The sequence below is a fragment of the Anopheles ziemanni genome, chromosome 3 (genome assembly GCF_943734765.1).
Source record: "Anopheles ziemanni chromosome 3, idAnoZiCoDA_A2_x.2, whole genome shotgun sequence".
Taxonomy (NCBI): domain Eukaryota; kingdom Metazoa; phylum Arthropoda; class Insecta; order Diptera; family Culicidae; genus Anopheles; species Anopheles ziemanni.
Window position 1 is genome coordinate 51,115,333 of NC_080706.1, and position 19,817 is coordinate 51,135,149.

Sequence of the window (19,817 nt, forward strand, 5' to 3'; positions counted from 1 at the left end):
CCCAGTGGGTCGTGAGCAGTCGGATTTGTACGTGTTTCCATCAGATGATCTGAGTTGTGGTAGATAGAGGTAGGGCCCTTGCCTGCGCTCGGTTAGCGGCGCGGGGGATTGTTGACCTTGCCCTCGAATGATTTGATTGTTTTTTTTTTACATTCATTTAGTTAAAACTTTGTGAAACATAAAATTAACAAAATCGTTATTAATTTATTTAAATGACTGCCAAACGACCGACCCACTGGAGGCCAGCAAGCATAATCGAGGGTGTACACACTACGTGGATTCTGTGCCGAAGTGCGGCGTGGCAGCGGAGTATGTTTCTCAACCCACTTCGGGCACGATATCTGCGCATCATCGCATAAATCGGACGATTCAAACTAGCTTAACTACGTACACACAAACACACTCATACACAAACCAGTTGGCGAACGTTATAGTGTGGTTATTAATATACGTTAGCTCTAAGGAGAAATAAATGAGATACTGCTACCATAACGAGGTGATCCGTTCTGTACAGTGACCGCAGGAAACTGTTTTTCCGCCTAACCTAACAAGGATATGTTTTAACAAACAGCTCCTCTTTTCTCCTCATTGGCTAGATTACACGACTGTTTTCCGACGGATTACTCGACGAATCGACGAAACTCCTGGGGGAATCGTGGTCTTTCTGCCTTATATCCTAGTCCTTGTTAAACAACCAAGACTTGTTTGTGTCCGCTTAGAATAATAATACATCTTACAGCAATTCTAAACGTTATGTACACGCAAATTCAAAACAAACTTCCATAAGCTTTTTTGGAAAGTCATGAATTGAGAAAAAAATGACACCCTTTTCGAAACCGATAAAAATATTCTCAACATAAGAAAATGTGTATGGACGTTGACGAATACTTCACACCCATAGTTTGCACTCAACTAGCGACTGTTGTTTGGCGCACGGTACTATGCAACGTAATCCCTTTTTTACTTTTGCTTAATTTTGATAAATCCAATTATTGCTCGGAAAAAATCGGTACTATATGATTAGTTGTATTTGATTCCCGCCACTATTCCCTATTATTCGAAGAGAACTAGATTATGAACAGTTGATTCGGCATTTTTAATTCGTTCGAGAAATTCGATGATGTTTTTCCTGCATCCGAGGGACAACACAATAGCTTACATTAGAACTCCTAGCTCGCTCCTGTTCGTTCGCCATTCGCCGTCAAAGGGTATTATTTCTTATGTCTTACAGTATCGAATATTTTTTCTAAGCTTATCGGAAGATGCCTTTGTCTTGCAATTTCTATGTTACATGTTTCAATTCGTTGGGACTATTAAAAAATAAGCTTGATCGGGATCTGCAGCCAAATAGAATGAAAAACACTACTATTTCTTCTGTCATAAAAACAACAATGGAGCAATTATTGGAAAAAAAGGATAGAAGAGAATATTTTTAGATGTAATTACGGTGAAATTATAAATTGCAGGATAAAGTTTAAATTCTTTTTTCTGTTATATGTTTCAAACATATTTAGGAAATTTGGCCTTTTCCGAGCATCTATTTGGGTATACATTCGACAACGTCAGACGTTGAGCTGCATAAGAACAGAAAAGCGAAAAGCTTCTGCCGATGTCGAAGGTAAAACCGAATTTTGTTTTGTAGTCTAATAAAATCAATTCTTCCTTCTCTGCCTTCCTCGTCCTTCCATTGATTTGATCGCATTTTTTCGTTAGCACAGTACCGTTCGGTTTTCTCGTTAATAATATATATCCCAAAACTTTTCACAAAAAACGATCTTCCCCCTACTTTAGAGCAGGCGAGAAGCTGTTTACTTCTGACAAAGAAAACAAGAAAATACGAAGTTTTAAAAACTCGTCTCTAAAATGCATCAAAAAAGGAACATCTAGTCCAATCACCGGTATGGGGAACGGCATTTTTCGGAACACTACATAAGGGGTGGTGCTCGTGCCGCGCGTCGGGGTGTTGTAATTGTGCGCGAACGTATCAGAAAAATGCAGCCGCCCTCGGTCCCCACCGTCTCTGATCACAAGTCGCTTTTTGTCATTTTATGCCCTTAAATCGTATTCTTGCTCCCTTGCATCCTTGCTCTCATTTCAGCGAGAATATATCTTCTTGCCTTTGCTTCGGCTTCCACACAAGTTTAGTTCGATCATACGCACCACACTTCTCCGAAAAGGGAAGGTGATTGACACAAAAAAGTAAAAAAAAAACAGTTTCACGAACAATTGGAAAATGGAAATTCAAACGGTTTTCAAATTTGAAACATGAAACGACACTCCCGAAAAATAAGGCCCACTCCTCCACGTCCACACTTCTCGTTGCATAATTGGGCAAAATCACACTCATTCACCCAAGTAACGGTGGTTCCAGCGAGGTATAAAGTCACTGGTACGCCAGATACTTCCAGGTTCACACATTCACAACACTCATCCATACAGCGGGAATTCTACCCTGTGCCCTTGCCACGGTGGTAGCTTGTCCGAAACGAAGCTTTCCGGTGCAAAAACGCACGGGGAGACACCCGGAGCGCGTTCATAAATATTGCTTTCTAATCGTTCACTGGAATCGTACGCTATGTACAAGTAAAAATGTCCCCAATTGTAATAAATGATAAACGCGAAAAAAAGATCATCTTACCACCGTGTAAGTTTCTACATCAATGCTTACCTCTAACGACGATTTTCCTTATGCTACTAATAAGCTTACGAACTAAGTACACTTTGCATCAACATTTGGGGATGCAAAGCGTTTACCTGATATTCCTGTTTGACTCGAGTTCATCTCGCACTCACCCAACCATTGCTTTCTTACAACATACGTATGTACGCTCCTCTACAAATTATTTGCTCGCATATACAAAGTCTTCAGTGGAGAGGCGCGTTCTTGTCACATTCACAGTTTGACAGTATTGTTATTCCATTACTTACACTCCTCATCGTTTCCTCCTTACCATTGATTGTATGCATTTGTCGAAACGCAATTCCTAACCTCGTTGTATAGACAAACTAAAAAGTAGTCCGGCAGCTGCACGATGCGTCCCCGGTAAATAGTGGGTTGTTTTCCCCACCGTATGATTTCCCTTAGCGATACTTCTTAACACCCATCTCCTCTCCCACACATTCGAGGCACTCATCATAGCAGCTGCCGTACCGAAGAGTCCCTGAGGTTACGAAGTACATGAAAATAAGGACAACAAGTTAATTCTTTTGGTTTTCTCGTAAGCTAATGATGTAAGAAGAGAAGCGCCTTTGGCTACGTACAGTTAAGATGAAAATTTGAAAGAAAACTTCTTCCGCCGAAACCCTCACATCATTCTTACACTACTTTTTTTTAACATTTACCATTCGGGTACAGGCGGTGGTAGATGTCACTTAATGTAGTATTACAAGACACATAGGACAGAGAGTCTTCTCATATATGTGTGGCTTAGTTCGCACTTCGCGTGCCTCGATCGGCGCGATTATGTATGCACGCTTAAGGATAAAAACTATTCACTTTTTATATTATACGGATCTTTCTTCAGGAAGGAAGAAAATTATCGTAACCAACAACTCAGCACACTCACGGCCATCGTTTCGGTGAACGGAAATGTACCGACGAGCGAGCAGAGTGTGGGATAAATGAATTCAATTGTTAAAAATGTAACGAAAATAGTAAATATTGTTTTTGATCAACATCAAACTATGTCTCCAAAAGATAACCGGAAAAATAAAAACAAAAAAACGAAACAAAGAGCTAAATCATTTTATGATAAATTGAAAAAAAAGAAAACATAGAGCATCACGAAACAAAAATAAGAAGTAGAACTAAATAACATTCGGCTAAGGAGTTGCCTTTCTTTCGCGATCGAAAGCAAGGGGAGACGCGACAACAAACTAGCAAACAATGCAATCAAAAGAAAATAAAAAATAAAAAACAAATTTTCTAATTAAACATACTCCAATAACTCGTGACCTCTTCCGAAAACATGGCCATGGATGACGAGTTGTTGGTTGGCATAGCGGTGGTTGTTCCGCCGGAAGCAAACCCACCGCCGACAAAATCATTCTGACTGACACAGTGGCCAGCGTCATTGCCCGAAGGCTTGACTGGTGAGCTGCCCATGCGTAGCGATCGCAGGACGCTGCTGCTTCCGCCAGAGGTCTCAGTTACACTGCCTGCAGTGGACCACGGCGTAGCTGTCCAGAGGGAACTAAGCTTTGGTGTAGTGTCGATCGCAAGTCCGTCGCACAGAGTGTCCTGCGGACGCACGAACTGAGATCTGGCTGCTGCTGCTGCTGCTGCCGATGGCATTGCCTTGCTGCCACTTGAAGGTACATCGCATTGCCAAGCGCCATGGTCATTGTTGCCGTTTCCGGTAATAGATGTCTGCTGGGGGTTGGTAACGGAAGCATCTCCCGTTGCCTGCCAGATAGACCCGAACGGTTCAACAAGGCCGTGCTGCTGCTGGGCATCGATCAGACCTAGTTTACTTTCCCAGATGTTGCCCGTATCATTGTTGCCATGGAGTGAGGAGGATGGTTTGGAGGGAATTGTGGAAGTGTTGCTCGAGACCAACGGGGAAGGTGGTGTCAGCATTTGCGACGAGGTAATGATTGGTGCAGGAAGGTGGTGGTATACATTATTCATCCCGAGGGGAGACTGAACGGATCCTGCCGAAGCAGTAGGCGTTGTCCAGGGAGAGTACAATTCCTTACTTGCTACGCTAGGAAGAACCGGTGGCGATTTCATTGGCGCTGCTGCTGCTGCTGGACTCACCAACGCTGATGTAATTGCTGTTGCCGTTGGTGGTGACGGTGGTGGTGCTGGTCCCCAGAGCGATTTGTTACCCCAGACTGCGGCTGGCAACACAGAGGAACCCGCCGGACCCAACTGCTTTGAACTCGTCTGCTGATGAATGTTGGATGTTCCGCTCATCGGTAGGTGAAATTGTAGTTGCTGGAGGTCGAAGTTGTTGCTGTTGGCGAGGGTGTTGGCAGGGGCCAGGCCGCTGCCCACGTTGGAGTCTCCACAGTAGGAAGTCGAGAAGCCGGAATCGGTGCTCGTGCTGCTGATGCTGCTGATCGTGCTGCTGTTGCTGAGCAGACGAAGCTCCTGAATGAAGGAGTTCATGGCCGCCGAATCGACGGCCGCTCTCTCGGCGACACTGGCAGCGATCGTCGACGTAGCGCACGAGGCGGACGATCCGTTGAATGGTGACTGTTGCTCCTGACGACCGGACGCATCCGGCGCGAAGCCGCTAGTCACGCACGACTTGGGAGACTCCAACGTGGCCTCATGCTATTGCCACTGCTGGAACAACTGGTGTGGCTGCTTAGTGTAGCAGTAGGACAGTGGCTTAACGAAGTGGTTGTCCTGCGCGGTACAATACGGACACGGTACGCTGCGGCTGTAGTCACTGTAGAAGTTCAACCGCTGGTTAGGATGCAGCAGCAGCTTGAAGCATGTGTTACACTGAAAAAGAAATAGGAAAATAGAAAAGATAAATTTTAACAAGAGGCCAAATGCATGGACAATATATCGATCTTACCTTCAATCGCTCTGTGCAGCATGGCATTGCTGCAAATATGTCGTACGTGTACATGGTTCCGAGCACCAGCGAAGAACCATCCCATTTTTTAACACAGAACCTGCGAATTGGACAAAAAGCAAATAAAATATTGTTAAACTCGCATCCAAATCAAACTATCCCCTGTCATATGTTCCGAGTGTAAACAACCAACGCATTCACAAAGCAAGGCATCCAAAATAATCAATCTTCCCGATGCGAAACATTTGCTTCCCAAAGGGTGCTTTTTTTACGAAACTCAATTAAAGAACCGTTTGGAAAAAGAGCATAACTCATGAATATTCGGGTTAATTGACCGTTCAGAACAAGAATTTCCATGAAATTAAATTGCTCTGATAATCCATCGTTAGTCTCGACTTCCATACTGTTGCCTATCTCGTTCGTGGACATAGTTTAATGCCAGTGGATTGTTGCGTTCGTTGTTTTCCTCTTTCTCTCGCGCATACACTGCCGATATCGTATCGAAATCTAATTCCAGCAGCTCGCTACAGCTGAGTTCGTCCTCATCAGAAGCGCCACACCATCACCACATCATGCCATTCTTATATTTACCTGCATCGTACGGTGCGGTTCGGTTCGACGCCTTGCAAGCACTTCAAGCAAACAGACGTCAGATACTGGACCCGGTTCTCGTACTTCACCTGCATGGTAGGCAAGAAAGAAACCCAATATAGTGTGTGTGTTACATTACAAAAAGCTGTAAAACGGAAAGTAACCAGAAGGAAGGTGGTACAGCCGCCATCGCTAACGTTGCTACTTGCCGCAAACATTGGGGCAATCCATTTGCATAACTTCTGGAAGGGGGATAATTCGTGCTTCTAGGACCTCTCCCCCGCAGACGACAACTCAAGCTCGCTCTCCCCCCGGAGTAGCGTTACGTACTTAATCGTTTATTAATTCATCGTTGGTTGTACCTTCCTCCGCGATGGCGATACGAACCGGCTCTGGATGGTGCCTGAAGCAATGGTATCGTTTTTTAATGTGTGTTCTTCGTGGTCCCTCCTCCTGCCAACGATCGGCGGAAGCGACTGTAAATCATGTTCCGCCATTACCGAACACCATGCAAACCTCACGTGTTTCGTTGGGCGATGCCAACGGTGTGATAGAGTCATGGCCATTATTTCTTTATGCCACTCCAATTGCAAGAAACCTTACGCCAAGTCCGCCTAGACGACTCCTCTGGCAGGGGGTGGTGGTCTGGACGGGCCCCGTCACTGGTGGAATTGGTGAAATTTGGGTCACCGGTGACATTGACATTCGGTCTACGACCGATCGCAAAGCCAATTGTCTGCCCCGAACAGGATTACACCCAATATAACTAATGCGACGCGGGTCGGTAAAAGCGAAAGCACTCGTAAACCTATCCAAACGTATGATGGAGCAGCTCGTGGTAGTCATAAGAGGGTTCTCTTCCTTCCCCACCTAACCTAGGTCAGACAAGCACACAACGGCACACAAGGTTGGTGAGTCACACACTTACCTCAATGCATCCTTTGGCGTGTTGTTTCGGGCTGAGGAAGAATGTTCCGTCGACCAGTGGATAGCGGTCGAAGACTAGCATCGGTTCCTCGCAGAGCACACAGGCGACGCGGCACTTGTGCTGTGCGGCAAGGGAGGACAGAATAAACAGGCGCGTCTCATCGTTACCGTGGTTGCCTTCGTCCTCGATCTGAAAGTAAAAAAAAGTGTATGAAGACTATTACAAAACCCATGAAGTAAGTAGAAACATTCAAAAGTTTTTCTCGATGCCTCTTAAATTTTCTTAAATTCCACAATATTTATTTCAGACTGGAAAGGGATGGGAAAAGAAAAGCTTTTATTGAAAGAAACTTTTTTCACGTTTACTGTTCCGATTTCCTTGCACTTCGAAGTCACTCTAAAAAGAGTTCATTTTTCATTAAAACCCGCAAAGCAGCTTCCGCGTCGTTTTCAATCATTCCGGCATCAAACGAATATGACCAACGGTAAGAAATAAGATAAACAACTCAACAGAGGAAAAAACAAACACTTCACGCCACCCAAAGAAATTCTCCATCAGCGATTCTTTTAAGTTTTGCGACTTAAAAGAACTTACAGGGTGGCATCGTAGAAGTGATACACTTTGTTTATGTGATAAAATTGAAACCAGGTACGATATCTCTTCGAAATTGATTTAAATAACTTCTATTACTACTTAACTTGCATTTGACTCAATTTATTTCAAATCTTTCACCTATGAACTTGATAACGGCCCGTAGACGCTTTTGGAAGTCGTTGAAGGCCGCACGCACAACTTCATCCGACATTTCTTCCCATATCTTTTGCAACCGTCTCTTGAATCCGGCCAAATTCAAACGTTTGACGTCGCCTAACTTCCCAAGCATGTATCCCCATATGCTGAAGTCCAACGGATTCAAATCTGGAGAGGCAGCAGGCCATTCCGATGCGTTGATGAAACATGGCAAATGTTCCTTGCACCACTCCTGAACGATTGAAGCTTTATGGGATGGAGCTGAATCCTGTTGGAAGCAAAAGCTGTCTTTGCCAAAAAGCTTCATAGCGTATGGTTTCAAGTGGCCTTAGAGAACGTGTTCTTAATATTACTCCTTGTTTATCTTCACGCCTTTGTCGATAAATAACAACGGCAACTTCCCTTTGGTCGAGATAGCTCTCCAAACCATAACCGCTGACGTATTTTGATACCGCTCGACTGCTCTTTTATCGGCTGGTATATCCCGAATAGATGCTCCATAGACTCGATCATTCTGCTTATTTAAGGGAGCCTCCAGAGTGAACAGTTTTTCATCCGAAAAGATGATGTTGTGGCCTGCGTGCGTCTTCAGTAGCAAGCGAGATCTGGTAACCCTGCCGGCAATATTGTTGGAGGTTAAGCCGTGAATTTTCTGCTTTTTAAAGGCTTCGTAACCAAGGTCCTTTTTCAAAATGCATTGCCTGGCAAAGTGACTCATGTTCATGTCACGCGCCATTTTTTTCCCGAGCGAGCTGGATTCCGCCGGACACGTTCCTTTACCGCTTTAATCACCGCTGGAATCCGGACACTCCGGTTTTTACCCATTTTCTTCTTTGGAACAACTGTCCCTGTCTCCTCGTATCGCTTGATGGTCCGGTAGACAAATAATCGACTTAAATTGAGATGAGACAGTTTCTGCCAAATCTGAATGTTTGTCAAACCTTGCATATGCAAAATTTTTACTTGCTCGCGACTTGAATTCATTGTAGTTACTAGAAAACTGAACTGAACACTGAGTGTACGTTTTGGACATAAATAGTAAACAAGTAAATCTGTCGAAATATACCCATTTGTTTAACACACTGGGTACAGTGGTTTGGCAGAAACCGCTCGAATAAGTGTATCACTTCTACGATGCCACCCTGTAGAATGGAGAACAGTAAAGCCGGAAGTAACCGGGAGTGGTGCAACTTTATTGCGGCGAACGGAAAATGAACTATTCGATGGGAAATTGAAATATCTCATTAAAATGCGTTTTCGCACATAAAGCGGAAAGGAAAGCAGCTTTTCGAGCGTTGGCACCGACGTAAAATGTTCGCCGAAAGTTCGATGGCTGCTCAAGAACGACGCGTCAACGACAAATGGTGATATTAGCGCTTGATGGAAGCAACACGGGAAACGTCGTCAGAGGAATCGCACCCTCTCTTCCCGACTTTGGTCTCTTAGGAATGAAAGGAAAAAGCTTAGCAGACGCGGAAAAACAACTAAAGCAAGCGCTGACTTGAGCCTGGAGAACGCCATTATGGCAGAATAGAACAGACAACACGGGCTGGCGGCATCGGCCATGCCAGAAATGCGACGTTAAAAATGTTGACCCAGAAAAATCCACCACCTTCCAAGTCCGCTCCCACTCATCCCACCCAAAGCACATCACGATGACTTGGGCTTGTCTTTGTGTGAACATTTGCTGCCAGACGACTGGCGGCGACGCTCTCCGTCGTGGGACTGGCATTTTTGTCTACCAGCCGGATTTTGTCACGACAAACCGTCATTAAGATTGGCGCTGCAGTGGATCCGTGGTGACGACGCCTTCTTGTTGCCCTTTTTAGTTCCCTTCGCTAGGAGTAACCAGAACGCCATGGCCCTAAGCCAACCATGGTCGATTATCAATAAAATCATAAATAGAGAAATATTTCACCTGTCCACCGCGGAAAGTGGAAACCCCACAGCAGTAAGAGAGGTTAACGTTTGTGATTTGCTGATCGTGGTGTAGATTTGAATTGAGTTGCACTGTGGTCCTCTGAGGGTTCTAAGTAATCTTTCCAATTAGTTTATACGTACACGGAATATTTGACCATAAAAGCATGGCGTGTATGCTCTGAATTGATTACGTTATAAAATATTTTGATAGTATAGAAAACTTGTAAAAAAATCGATGTTTACTACATTTATTGAGTATGTCACGATCACGTTCTTATTAAAAAGAAGATTATAACATCCGTTTAATTTTTACAAAATTCGAATCCACAAATACACTTGTATGAGTAAGATACCCAACAAGATAGTAGCATAATAAATGTTTGAAGAAAATAAGAATTCTAGTTGCATCATACGCAAATGCAACTCAATTGCACTCTTCAAATTGTAAATTGCAAAGGTAGCAGATTTAAAAGTTGCAGTGGATGCAAGTTCCTTGTCTATTTCTAATAACATTTTCTGCGAACATAATTTTCCAAGTTAAAAGAGTTTTCATAGGATTTAGCCAAAACAAAGTGGACGATTTCCCACTTCGGTTGAGAGGAATCAACTGTTGAAATAAACAGAGTGGACATATTTCTAACCCCAAATTAATAGAACAGTCTTGAAATCAATATTCTAATCCATGGTACATGGGGAAATGTTTTTCCAGTCTACCAAAAGGCAGTAAAACCCCTCGCACAGAATACAAAATCTGTACGAAACGTCAAACCAATTTAAATGTAGCATCAACAGAAGGACGACACTAACTATTTCAAGCACACTTACAAGTGAAGTGAAACAATCGAGAGGAAATCTTCGCAAATTTCCCAACCAGAGTGTACTTTTGGCGCACTGAGCGGAATAAGCATGGCGGATGCACACACCCGAACTACACCCTCTGCTACAAAACGGTTGGTTAATTTTCCTCCAAGCTCAAAATTAAACGATTCCCGAATCTGATTACGGAGGGCGCAGAAAAAGACAGCGGATGGAAAAACAAACAGAAGATCTGCACAAGGTGCTGGTGGTTGCTTTCCATATATTTTTCGCCACACAATGCACTGCACAAGTGAATGAAGCAACCATCCCAACTCTACCAGCACAAGTTTTCTTACAAAATGCGAAGGTACTTGCTCTCGCTCTCGTCCGACTATCAGCTCCGCCACTTCAAGAGTTGTTTGCCTGCAGAAGCTTCATTTCCGTCCAGGTGAAAAAGGAGCAATACAGTGCGCATCCGGAGGATGGTGGATGACGACATTCGCATCTCTCCCGTTGGCTGGGCAAACGAACGGCGAGAAAAGCAAAAGCAGACGGGAAAGGATAAATATTATTTTAAATTCTCGTCGAGCGCATTAAGCACCTGATCTTTTGCTTTTCATTCGCCCTCCACGTGTTCCGGAAAACACGTAGCACTGAATCGCTTAAGCTTCTACTACACTCGGGCGTAGTATAACGAACGAAGGCAAGGTGTTGGTGTTCGCTTTTCCTTTACTTTTCCCTTCTCCACTAAGAGATCAGACTTATTATTTCTTCCTCGTTTTCACACAGACCCGCCACTTGCAGGCGGCAGTGAAGGGGAAAAGGTAACGGGAAAAAGGGAAATCTTATTCAGCGTCATTCAACATCGGTGGGTGCATTGGCTGCAGCGGAAAAAAAACGAACAAAACGGAAACAACGTGCAATGGATGGGCAGAAGGTGTAAATGCTGTAGCAGCTATTTAAATATTTTAAACTCATTCTATGCATTTTTAACGAGATCCTTTAAAGCATGTGGGGAAAGAAGAAGCTCGAGAAAAGGTGCGAGACCAAATGAGGATTGGGGGTGCTGTTGCCGGCTGCAGAAATGCTGGCAGATACGGATTAAACCAACTTCACGCTACGGTGGCGAGGCGCGATACCAAAGGTGGCGGGGAAATGCTGTTGTCCTTTGTGCTTTTCGCTTCGCAATGGTTGGCCACAATGCTGGCCGGGGAAAACCCCTTTTTTCTCGGGTGTATATGTTTATCGGATTTTTCGGGGCAACGGAACCGCGCTCGCAATAGCATTGTTCAACCGTTTCCCTTTGCTCGTTTTAAGTTCGGTGTGCCGACGACGTTCGAATTGAGGAAAGGTAAATTTTCCACCAAAGTGTGCAACTACCTCAACTGAGGTGAGAGGGCAAAGAACGGTGTTCAAGTGCCATAATTTTTATCCCAATGGAGTTCGTTCTTCCCGTACCCGACACCATTGTTTGGCGAGTAAGTAGAAATGACGAATTATATAAACATGAAATATTCTTAAATTGACACCGTTATGAAAGAAGTAAAAAGCAATGTGCTTTACTAAAATATTACAAAAAAGCTTGGCGATAGTAAATACAAGAAACACATCAGTTTGAATAACATGAAATACATTTCCGTCTTCTTCGCTGTCTGCTTCTGACTTTAAGACAAACTACGATCGTGCTCAAACATTTTGAGACAAATACAAATGTCTTCCAACCACACCATGTTTGTTCATTAAGCGCACCACTTTACAACGAACTGCACATACTGAAACCCGTTGCAGCTTTTGGCAAATAAAGCAACCATTCGAATAAATCATTTGCATACAATTGTCATGTTTCGGTACACGTCGGCATCGTCGTTGCAAAACGACTTTCTCGATTCGTTCGGTGAAATTTTCGGTAAATGCTGATGCTACATAAACGTTTGTAATGCCTCCTCGTCGGATGCAGTCGAAAGCACCGCCGTATCTTGCACGGTTTATCTTTATGGGTGTTTGTTTTATAGGTCGGCTTCCATCACCCCGGCAAAAACGACCACACGTGGTAAAACGGTCCTTTCTGACAATGTTGTTGGTTATAGTAATGCTGAGGAGTTTTGCCAAGGCGTCGGGGGGACAATATAATGAAATAAAGGTTTAATTTTTACAACCGAAGCAATCATTGGCACGCTATTTTCCAATGAGACAAAACAAGTCATTCGACAATTCGACATTTGTCAGAGATAACCTGTGAAAATATTTGTAAGTCCAGAGTTTTTCAGAAATTCTGATATAACGAGCGTAAATGCCTATTTTGGATATTATTTGCATCGGGTGTATTTTAAGATATCAATGATAACGCTTCAACAACATGTATGCAGTTAAATGAATGTGAACAAAACCTTCCATTTGCTAACAAGTATGTCTATACACAATCGTTCGGAGCAAAATCGATGATTTATCTTCCAAAGTGGAGTAAAATGAATATGTTATGCACCATAAAAATCATCATCAAAATCGTCTTGCCGAAAGGGAACGGAACTACTTCTACTAGCCACACTACGTTCACAGCATCATCACTATCCTGTTGCTTCAGAAGCACTTTGTGAAAAGCATCACTATCTCCCTCCTCCCATGAGAAGTTTCCTTTTTCTTCAGCCTCAAAGTGAATACTGCGAACGCTTTTGTTGCTGCTGCCACTAGCTAGCTTTCCCTTCCAACGGAGATACGCTTTGCTCCAAGTTCTGCGTACAAATAGCAGTTTAACATCCTTTTACCGGATTCCATTCAATAGACCGAGTGTGTCGGGGGTACATATTCCTCTTTTCCTTTGCTCGGGGGGAAACTAACAGCTGCACCGATGCTTCCACCCCATCGTTGGCTCAAAAGTTAACACTATACCGGCGTGTGCGAGCATACGGTTGTTGCAACAGCTTTCGGCAGCCCGTTAGCTTCCTTTATGAAAATGCGATGTGCCACCGGGGAAAGAGACTGACGACAGTGAGTCGCCAGTTACGACCTTCTGATTGGCACCGAATGGTATCGACTCGCTCCTTCTTCACCGTTGCGTTAGAAAGCGTGGTACTCCGGGGCAGACCATCACCAGCACGAAAATGATAGTCATCATCCTGAGCTTTAGTGCGCCATCTCTCACCCCGTTAGCAAAACGCCCGGGACACTCCCGCTGAGGGGTGTGTGGTAGGGAAGAAAACGCATAGCTAACCACAGTGTAAAATTTCGATTCCAGGAGTGAAACTACCATGGGAAAGTTTTTCTTTCCATCTTCGCTAGAGAACACATCGAAGCCTAAGGGCAGACACCAGAACCACCAGGTTCTGCAACTCTTTGGCTCTTCACAATCACATCGTGCAGTCGTCACTCCTTTGGCCACTCTCGCGCGCCACACCATCTCCTCGGGGGAAAGTGATCCGGACACCGACACTATCGACACTCATCGCCAGAAGGAAAACCACAATCTATTCTGTCTTCAACGAAAGAAAAGATTTCTTCTTTAGCATCGCCGAACTTCTTATATTCTCTTCTTTCTTCACTTCACAGTGAGGATGATCGACAGTTTTCCTCAATCTCATCATTTTCACTCCTCGTTGGTTTCGATTAAACCGAACGGACCGAAGGAGTGAGCGAACGTACACAGCTTGCCTGCGGTGTGTGCGTGTGTGCCGAACGGATACCCCGGGAAAGCAAATGGTGGGTAAAATCTGACTGAAAGAAAGTGACTATAAAACTATCATCATGGGACTTCAACTTCGAGCAGCTTACTGCACAACGGGATGGAAACTTTTCTTGAGGAGTGCACTACGCCTTCATTCTTTTACGGAAGGAGTAAACTTTTCACCCGTTTCAACGACATGCGAAAACGACCCCGGAACAAGCGCTTAGGAGTCCAAATCGAAGGACAGATCCATTGGATAGTGTGACCATAGGTGTAGCTTCAAGTTTATGGAATCGTATCAACGTACAGCTTTAACAAACAAACCGAACTTTTGACACGTAGGAAAATCGTATTGAATTTCTTGTAAACCGATTCCACTTCAAGCCACTGACAAAAACCAATACACCACGTAGCTGTTTAGCACGAATATCCTTATAAGTTCTGCGTGGAAGTAAAATCCGGAAAGCAAGGAGAAAAGTTCAGTCAATGTTCTGGATCAGACGCCTATTTCCAAGAACTATTCAGTATAGCCAAGTCCTGGTTTTGGACAAGAAGAGCAAGTTAGGTTACAAACTGCATAGATTTTCCGGAAGAATGAAGCTACACTTTCCCAGATTCGCAGACGTGTGTTTATCGAATTTGGAAGTGAAAATTGCATTCCAGGAAGTGTAGTTTAAGTGTCTGGCACTGCACTGCATCGATGTGTAACGTGTTTTCACAGCGATGCATTCGGAAGAAGGGTTTGGAGCCACAACCAGGAACAACCTTCACACTCAAGAGAGAACACGTTGCATCACTTCAGTTTGATTGAAATAAGATTACTAACATTGGACACCGAGCTCGCTCGAAAGGAAACCGTCGGTGTATTTTTTTTTTGGTTCTAGATCATTCGGAATTCAGACTCCCTAGATGATACCGCCCATGATGATATCTGACAACGTTGAGAACAGAGTACACATCAGCAATGTCAGTCTACCATCTGTAAGCATCGAAACGAAGCTGACAGGTGGAAAAAGCATACAAGTGCCTCGCAGCAGTTTGCTGTCAATTCGAGAGAGCTCAGCCGTGTCGCCATTTTCGGATTGGAGGCTCAATATGTCTTGGAAATTGCCAAGCACCACAGGGTTCCGATTTGGTTTGTTTGTCGCACGCAATCCGGTCGGCGATCGGCAGAATCTTTCGACAATCGATCTCTGTACGTCAGATACCAAATGCACTTCAGCCAAAATAACTACACGGAATCATGATCGGCAAACATTTGTCTGAGCGTTTTTCACGTGTGTCCATAGTGTGTGAACGCAATTCCGCTTGTTGCGCTCTCTTTGCCTTCATGCCAGTTCCCCTCCAATCCGTGCCTGTGTGAAAGCAAAGACACCGATTCACAAATCAACCAAAATCCACTTGAAGAAACTTTTCATAAAGCGACGTTCGTGTGCGGACGGTTCACACAAGCCCCAACCGACAACAGGCGGCGGCACAGAAAAAGAGGCCTCTGGTTTACATTTTAAGCCACCACAGCAGACGACAGTTCCAGCGTCAACGAGTTGTTGTAACCGAAACGCAAAAGAAAGAAAACCGTAGACCCGAAAAGCGTGAGCAAAATTTTCAACATAAACCATCATAAAATGCGACAATGAAGAAAACGAAAAGCTGACCCTTCAAGAGTTGCAACAAGCAAGATGGGCAAAAAATAACCTCACTGACGGCTTGCCATTTTCTTACGAGAGAGCGGGAGCCCAACAAACTCGAAAATATTGCCGACTGGAGAACTTCATAAATATATTAAACTTTGTCCTTCGTAGCCCGTCCTGCGGTGTTGCCGGTTGTGTCAGTTGAGCAGCAAACCCTGGGGTTGTATCCTCCAGACGACAGACCGAGTGGGGTTCGGTGATGGACACGATGTGTCACGACGAAAGGTAGACAACAACCGGCGTAACGTGAACGCTTCGGAATTCCTGCCCCGGTCGCACGGTTGCGGAGTGCCTTGCGATAGCGCGATAATCTTGTGACAGCAAAAATATGAACCTGCCACAGAAAGGGGAGAAGAGGTTATGAATGGTGCACGGGATCGGTGATGAAGCGAAGGACCATTTGAAAAAAACAAAGCCACTCATCCTTTCTTACAATGTTACTCACTCAAACAAGGGACAAACTAAGTACGGGCCGCTGAACGCAGAAGTGATGCAGAGTGCAATGAGATGCTAACTTTGTTATTTTTGTGTTTCCTGCTTTTGCAACAAAATGAAAACTTTGACGAAGTCGCATCCTTCGAAAAGAAGGGAAGGTAAATTTGGAAAGATGATATACATTTTGAATAACACACAACAATACAATAACCGAATATTTCTAAAGAAGATAAGTTTCTCGGGCATGCCCGTCGTATTATCTCGCAGCTACCGACGGTAAGCGGTAGCTTTACAATGTCAAACCGATGCGCGCAAAAGCATAACAACCTCCGATAAAGTCATTCGAACGTCATTTAAGCTTTTAATGCTCGGTAACGCCACGAGCGAGGTATGGGAATGTTGGCAAAGCTGTGAATTTACAAAACCACCATTATCGGGCTGCGCTCCCTGCATAACCAAAAATACACGCTCAGACACACAAACCAACTACGTTGTCTTTTGCGAGCAGCAGAATGGTCACAATTTTAAACGCCGACGTCGCCGTTGAAGCGGATTTTGAACCTCCACGAACAAACTGTGCCCCCTTGGGAGAGAGGATCGCGGCGTTCTTTCTACGGCAAAACTTTATTATCCTCGCCAACCCGTCTCCCACTCAAAAGGGGGACTATCACCATCTCCACCGCACGATGGTACCATTTTAATGTGCATTTAATTTGATAGGATTGTCAAACGTCCTCCACTCTTCGTCCGTTGCGGTTGGTATATATCGCTGTCGTCGTCGTCGTCTTCGTCGTTAACGTCGTCAGTTTGCGGTTTATCCGATGGCGACAAAATCCTCGGAGTATTCCCCCCTCCCTTCCATTCACCGATCCACCCACTGCCTACGCAGGAAGTAGGGAAAAACAAACCACCGATGCGCCAAAGGTCGCACGATGACATCGGGTTTTGCCGATGGTGATGCCTCGTGTGCATTTAAACGAGCAGCATTATCTTTCTCCTCGCAAAACCAACCGACGTTAGTTTCCCTTTCGTTGGTGTCTCCGAGCGAAAGGAGGATAAGTAAAAAAAGAAGATTAAAAAGCTTTACAATTTTCCACCCCGACGACTGTAGTAGTAGTAAGAGCGTGTGAGTGTGGGAAGGACATTTCCTCCCACTGAAGAGGAAGCACGCAAACCTCATGGAGACGCCCGGTGATTCAGTTGATGAATTCAAATGACACTGTTTAAGGAACCTTTTTTTCACTCTTGTTGCCTTTTCACAACATCGCAAGACGTCACGAAACTGACGTTCGCGAATGCAATTTGCTTGCACAACCCCCACATCGTAGGTCGTATCCACCCGAGTGAGGGAGAGAGCTCACGAACGAGGTGACGATTGAATAATATTTAAATCAAAATGCAAAAGTCCGCAAACTCGCCCACAAATGCGGACAAGCAGCGGTTTGTTCTCTGACGATGAAGTCAGTCGGTGGATGAAGTAGCAAAATAAGAACATAAATTTTGCAAGTGCAATCCTCCAATGGATGCATGATAACTTCATCTCTTAATTGAATGGAGAAAAATTCCTCTAGTCCAACTCAATCAAGCAGCTGAATCGCAGGGGTTATTGCAATCGTGAGAGAGGTTTACACACACACACACACACCCTTGTGCTAGACGATGACGCTAGGAAGACAAAAGATGGTAGGTAAATCAAAGAAGAAATACACCACGCTACCAGCATTGCTGTTTGGTGTCAGGGTTCGCACCGTGATGCTGCTTCTTCTACTGCTTCATCGGAGTGTGTCTGTATCAATATTGACTGAACCAGAACCAGTCAGAAGCAGCAGATCGAAAGGTAAACACACGGCACACACACATACACCTATGAACCAGTAGAAGGAGCCCCCCTTACATATATCCTTTCTAAGCATCGCTCGATTGTCTTTCGCCGACAAATCGAAGAAAGCCGTTACCGATTAAAAGTAAACATACACTCAAGGAGCAGCTTTAATTATTTTCTCTCCATCTTCCCCCAGAAGCCTCATCCCCTCATCCTCTCTTTTAGCAGACCCCCCCACGAAGGTCACCCCACGAAACCGCTTTCCATTCAGCAGATCAAACGCTCTCTATTCGAAACGCACCCGTCGATAATGGCGTCGATAATTTATTACAAACCACCACCAGAAGTGCACCATCGAAGATAATATATCACTTTTCTCCCTTCGCATCGTAAGATGTGTGCACTTGCCAATACAAAGGGAGGAGGAAAATAATGCCGCAGTAAATTAAATCACGACTGGCCACTCGCCACCCGTCGCCCTCCCCCCAACCCTCAGTGTGTAGGGAAAAGAGCCTACGGAAGTCCAAGGGGATGGATTCGATTTCGTCGATGCGAACGGACACTGCAAGGATGCTTCATTGAAACAAATTGTGTACATCGTTCTGGCAAAAAGGAAGGAAGGACGGGAGTTGATTTTGGCGTATTATCTTTATTACTTTCTGCCCGCACTCGCCCCGCAAACTTTGGCTAGCACTTCAGAGACTATGCGGTCGTTCTTTCGGCAAGTGTCTCGGTAAACAGAAGACGATACTTTCGCCTTCCCCCTTCGGAGAACGTCTATACACGCCCCGAAAGTTAGCGGAGAACCGAGAGGCCCCGGTTCGATGGAAAGGTAAACAGTGAGAGACCACCTTCCATAAATGCCACAGAAGCGTATAGTATTCTAATCAGTGCAACTCTCCCCACCCCACTCCATCATTTCGTGCCGGATTCGATCGGGATACAACAATGCGTCGAACCGAAGCTCCTCTAGGCAAGCGCCACAAGCATACGGATGTGGCTTGTGAGCGTAAAATCAACAGTCTAAAATCATTTCATTCAATGCCCCCCCCTAATACTTCAGCTATCCCCCAATACTCCCACCAACAGCGAACCTCTCCTCCTGCCAACGCCACACAACAACATTCCAATCGAAAACGTGTCCTCGAGCGAAATGGAAACGCTCGTAATGGAAAAGTAAAATCCAAATGCAAATACGCCACAGGACAACGATCTTATTAGCATTATTATTATTTCATCATGATGCTTTAATCTTGCTTACCGAGGATATGCTTACGCCAACAAATAATAGCGGGGGGCAACACTCGTGAAACGTGCACTGGAAGCTGGAGAGAGGGAGAGGGTGGTGGCTGTGCTGATAAGAGCGGCGGAGGTGTGGGTGGATTAGCATGATTATGCAGGTGTGCCTTTGCCGTTGATTATCGATGCATCCGGTGGCCAATGTTTCTCTCTCGCTGGGGGGAGAATCGATAAGGACGACGACGCTGTCAACAGGTATAGAATCCAAAATTTTGGTGGAAATTCAAGACGAGTGTCAATGACCCAAGCGTAGAACGAAGGAAACATTTGGAAGGATGTGAATATTTCCTACTTTTAAATTCACCAACAGAGTGGTGAAAATGGTGTAATCCAGCAAGATCTCATCCAGTTAGAGATTCATGAGCAATGAAACACCATGAATGTTAATCGCGTA

At 44.6% G+C, this 19,817-nt stretch overlaps 1 protein-coding gene across 1 annotated transcript in view; it reads right to left on the reverse strand.

Annotated features, from left to right (window-relative positions):
- Positions 1 to 3,925: 3,925 nt before the first annotated feature.
- The window catches only part of LOC131284952 (headcase protein), a 107,645-nt gene continuing 91,753 nt past the window's right edge, over positions 3,926 to 19,817 (reverse strand). The window contains exons 3-7 of the mRNA XM_058313809.1: positions 7,051 to 7,239; positions 6,123 to 6,211; positions 5,532 to 5,631; positions 5,289 to 5,455; positions 3,926 to 5,240 (exon numbers count right to left, since the gene is read on the reverse strand). Coding sequence (XP_058169792.1) covers positions 3,926 to 5,240; positions 5,289 to 5,455; positions 5,532 to 5,631; positions 6,123 to 6,211; positions 7,051 to 7,239 — 1,860 coding nt within the window. The remainder of the gene's footprint in view (positions 5,241 to 5,288; positions 5,456 to 5,531; positions 5,632 to 6,122; positions 6,212 to 7,050; positions 7,240 to 19,817) is intronic.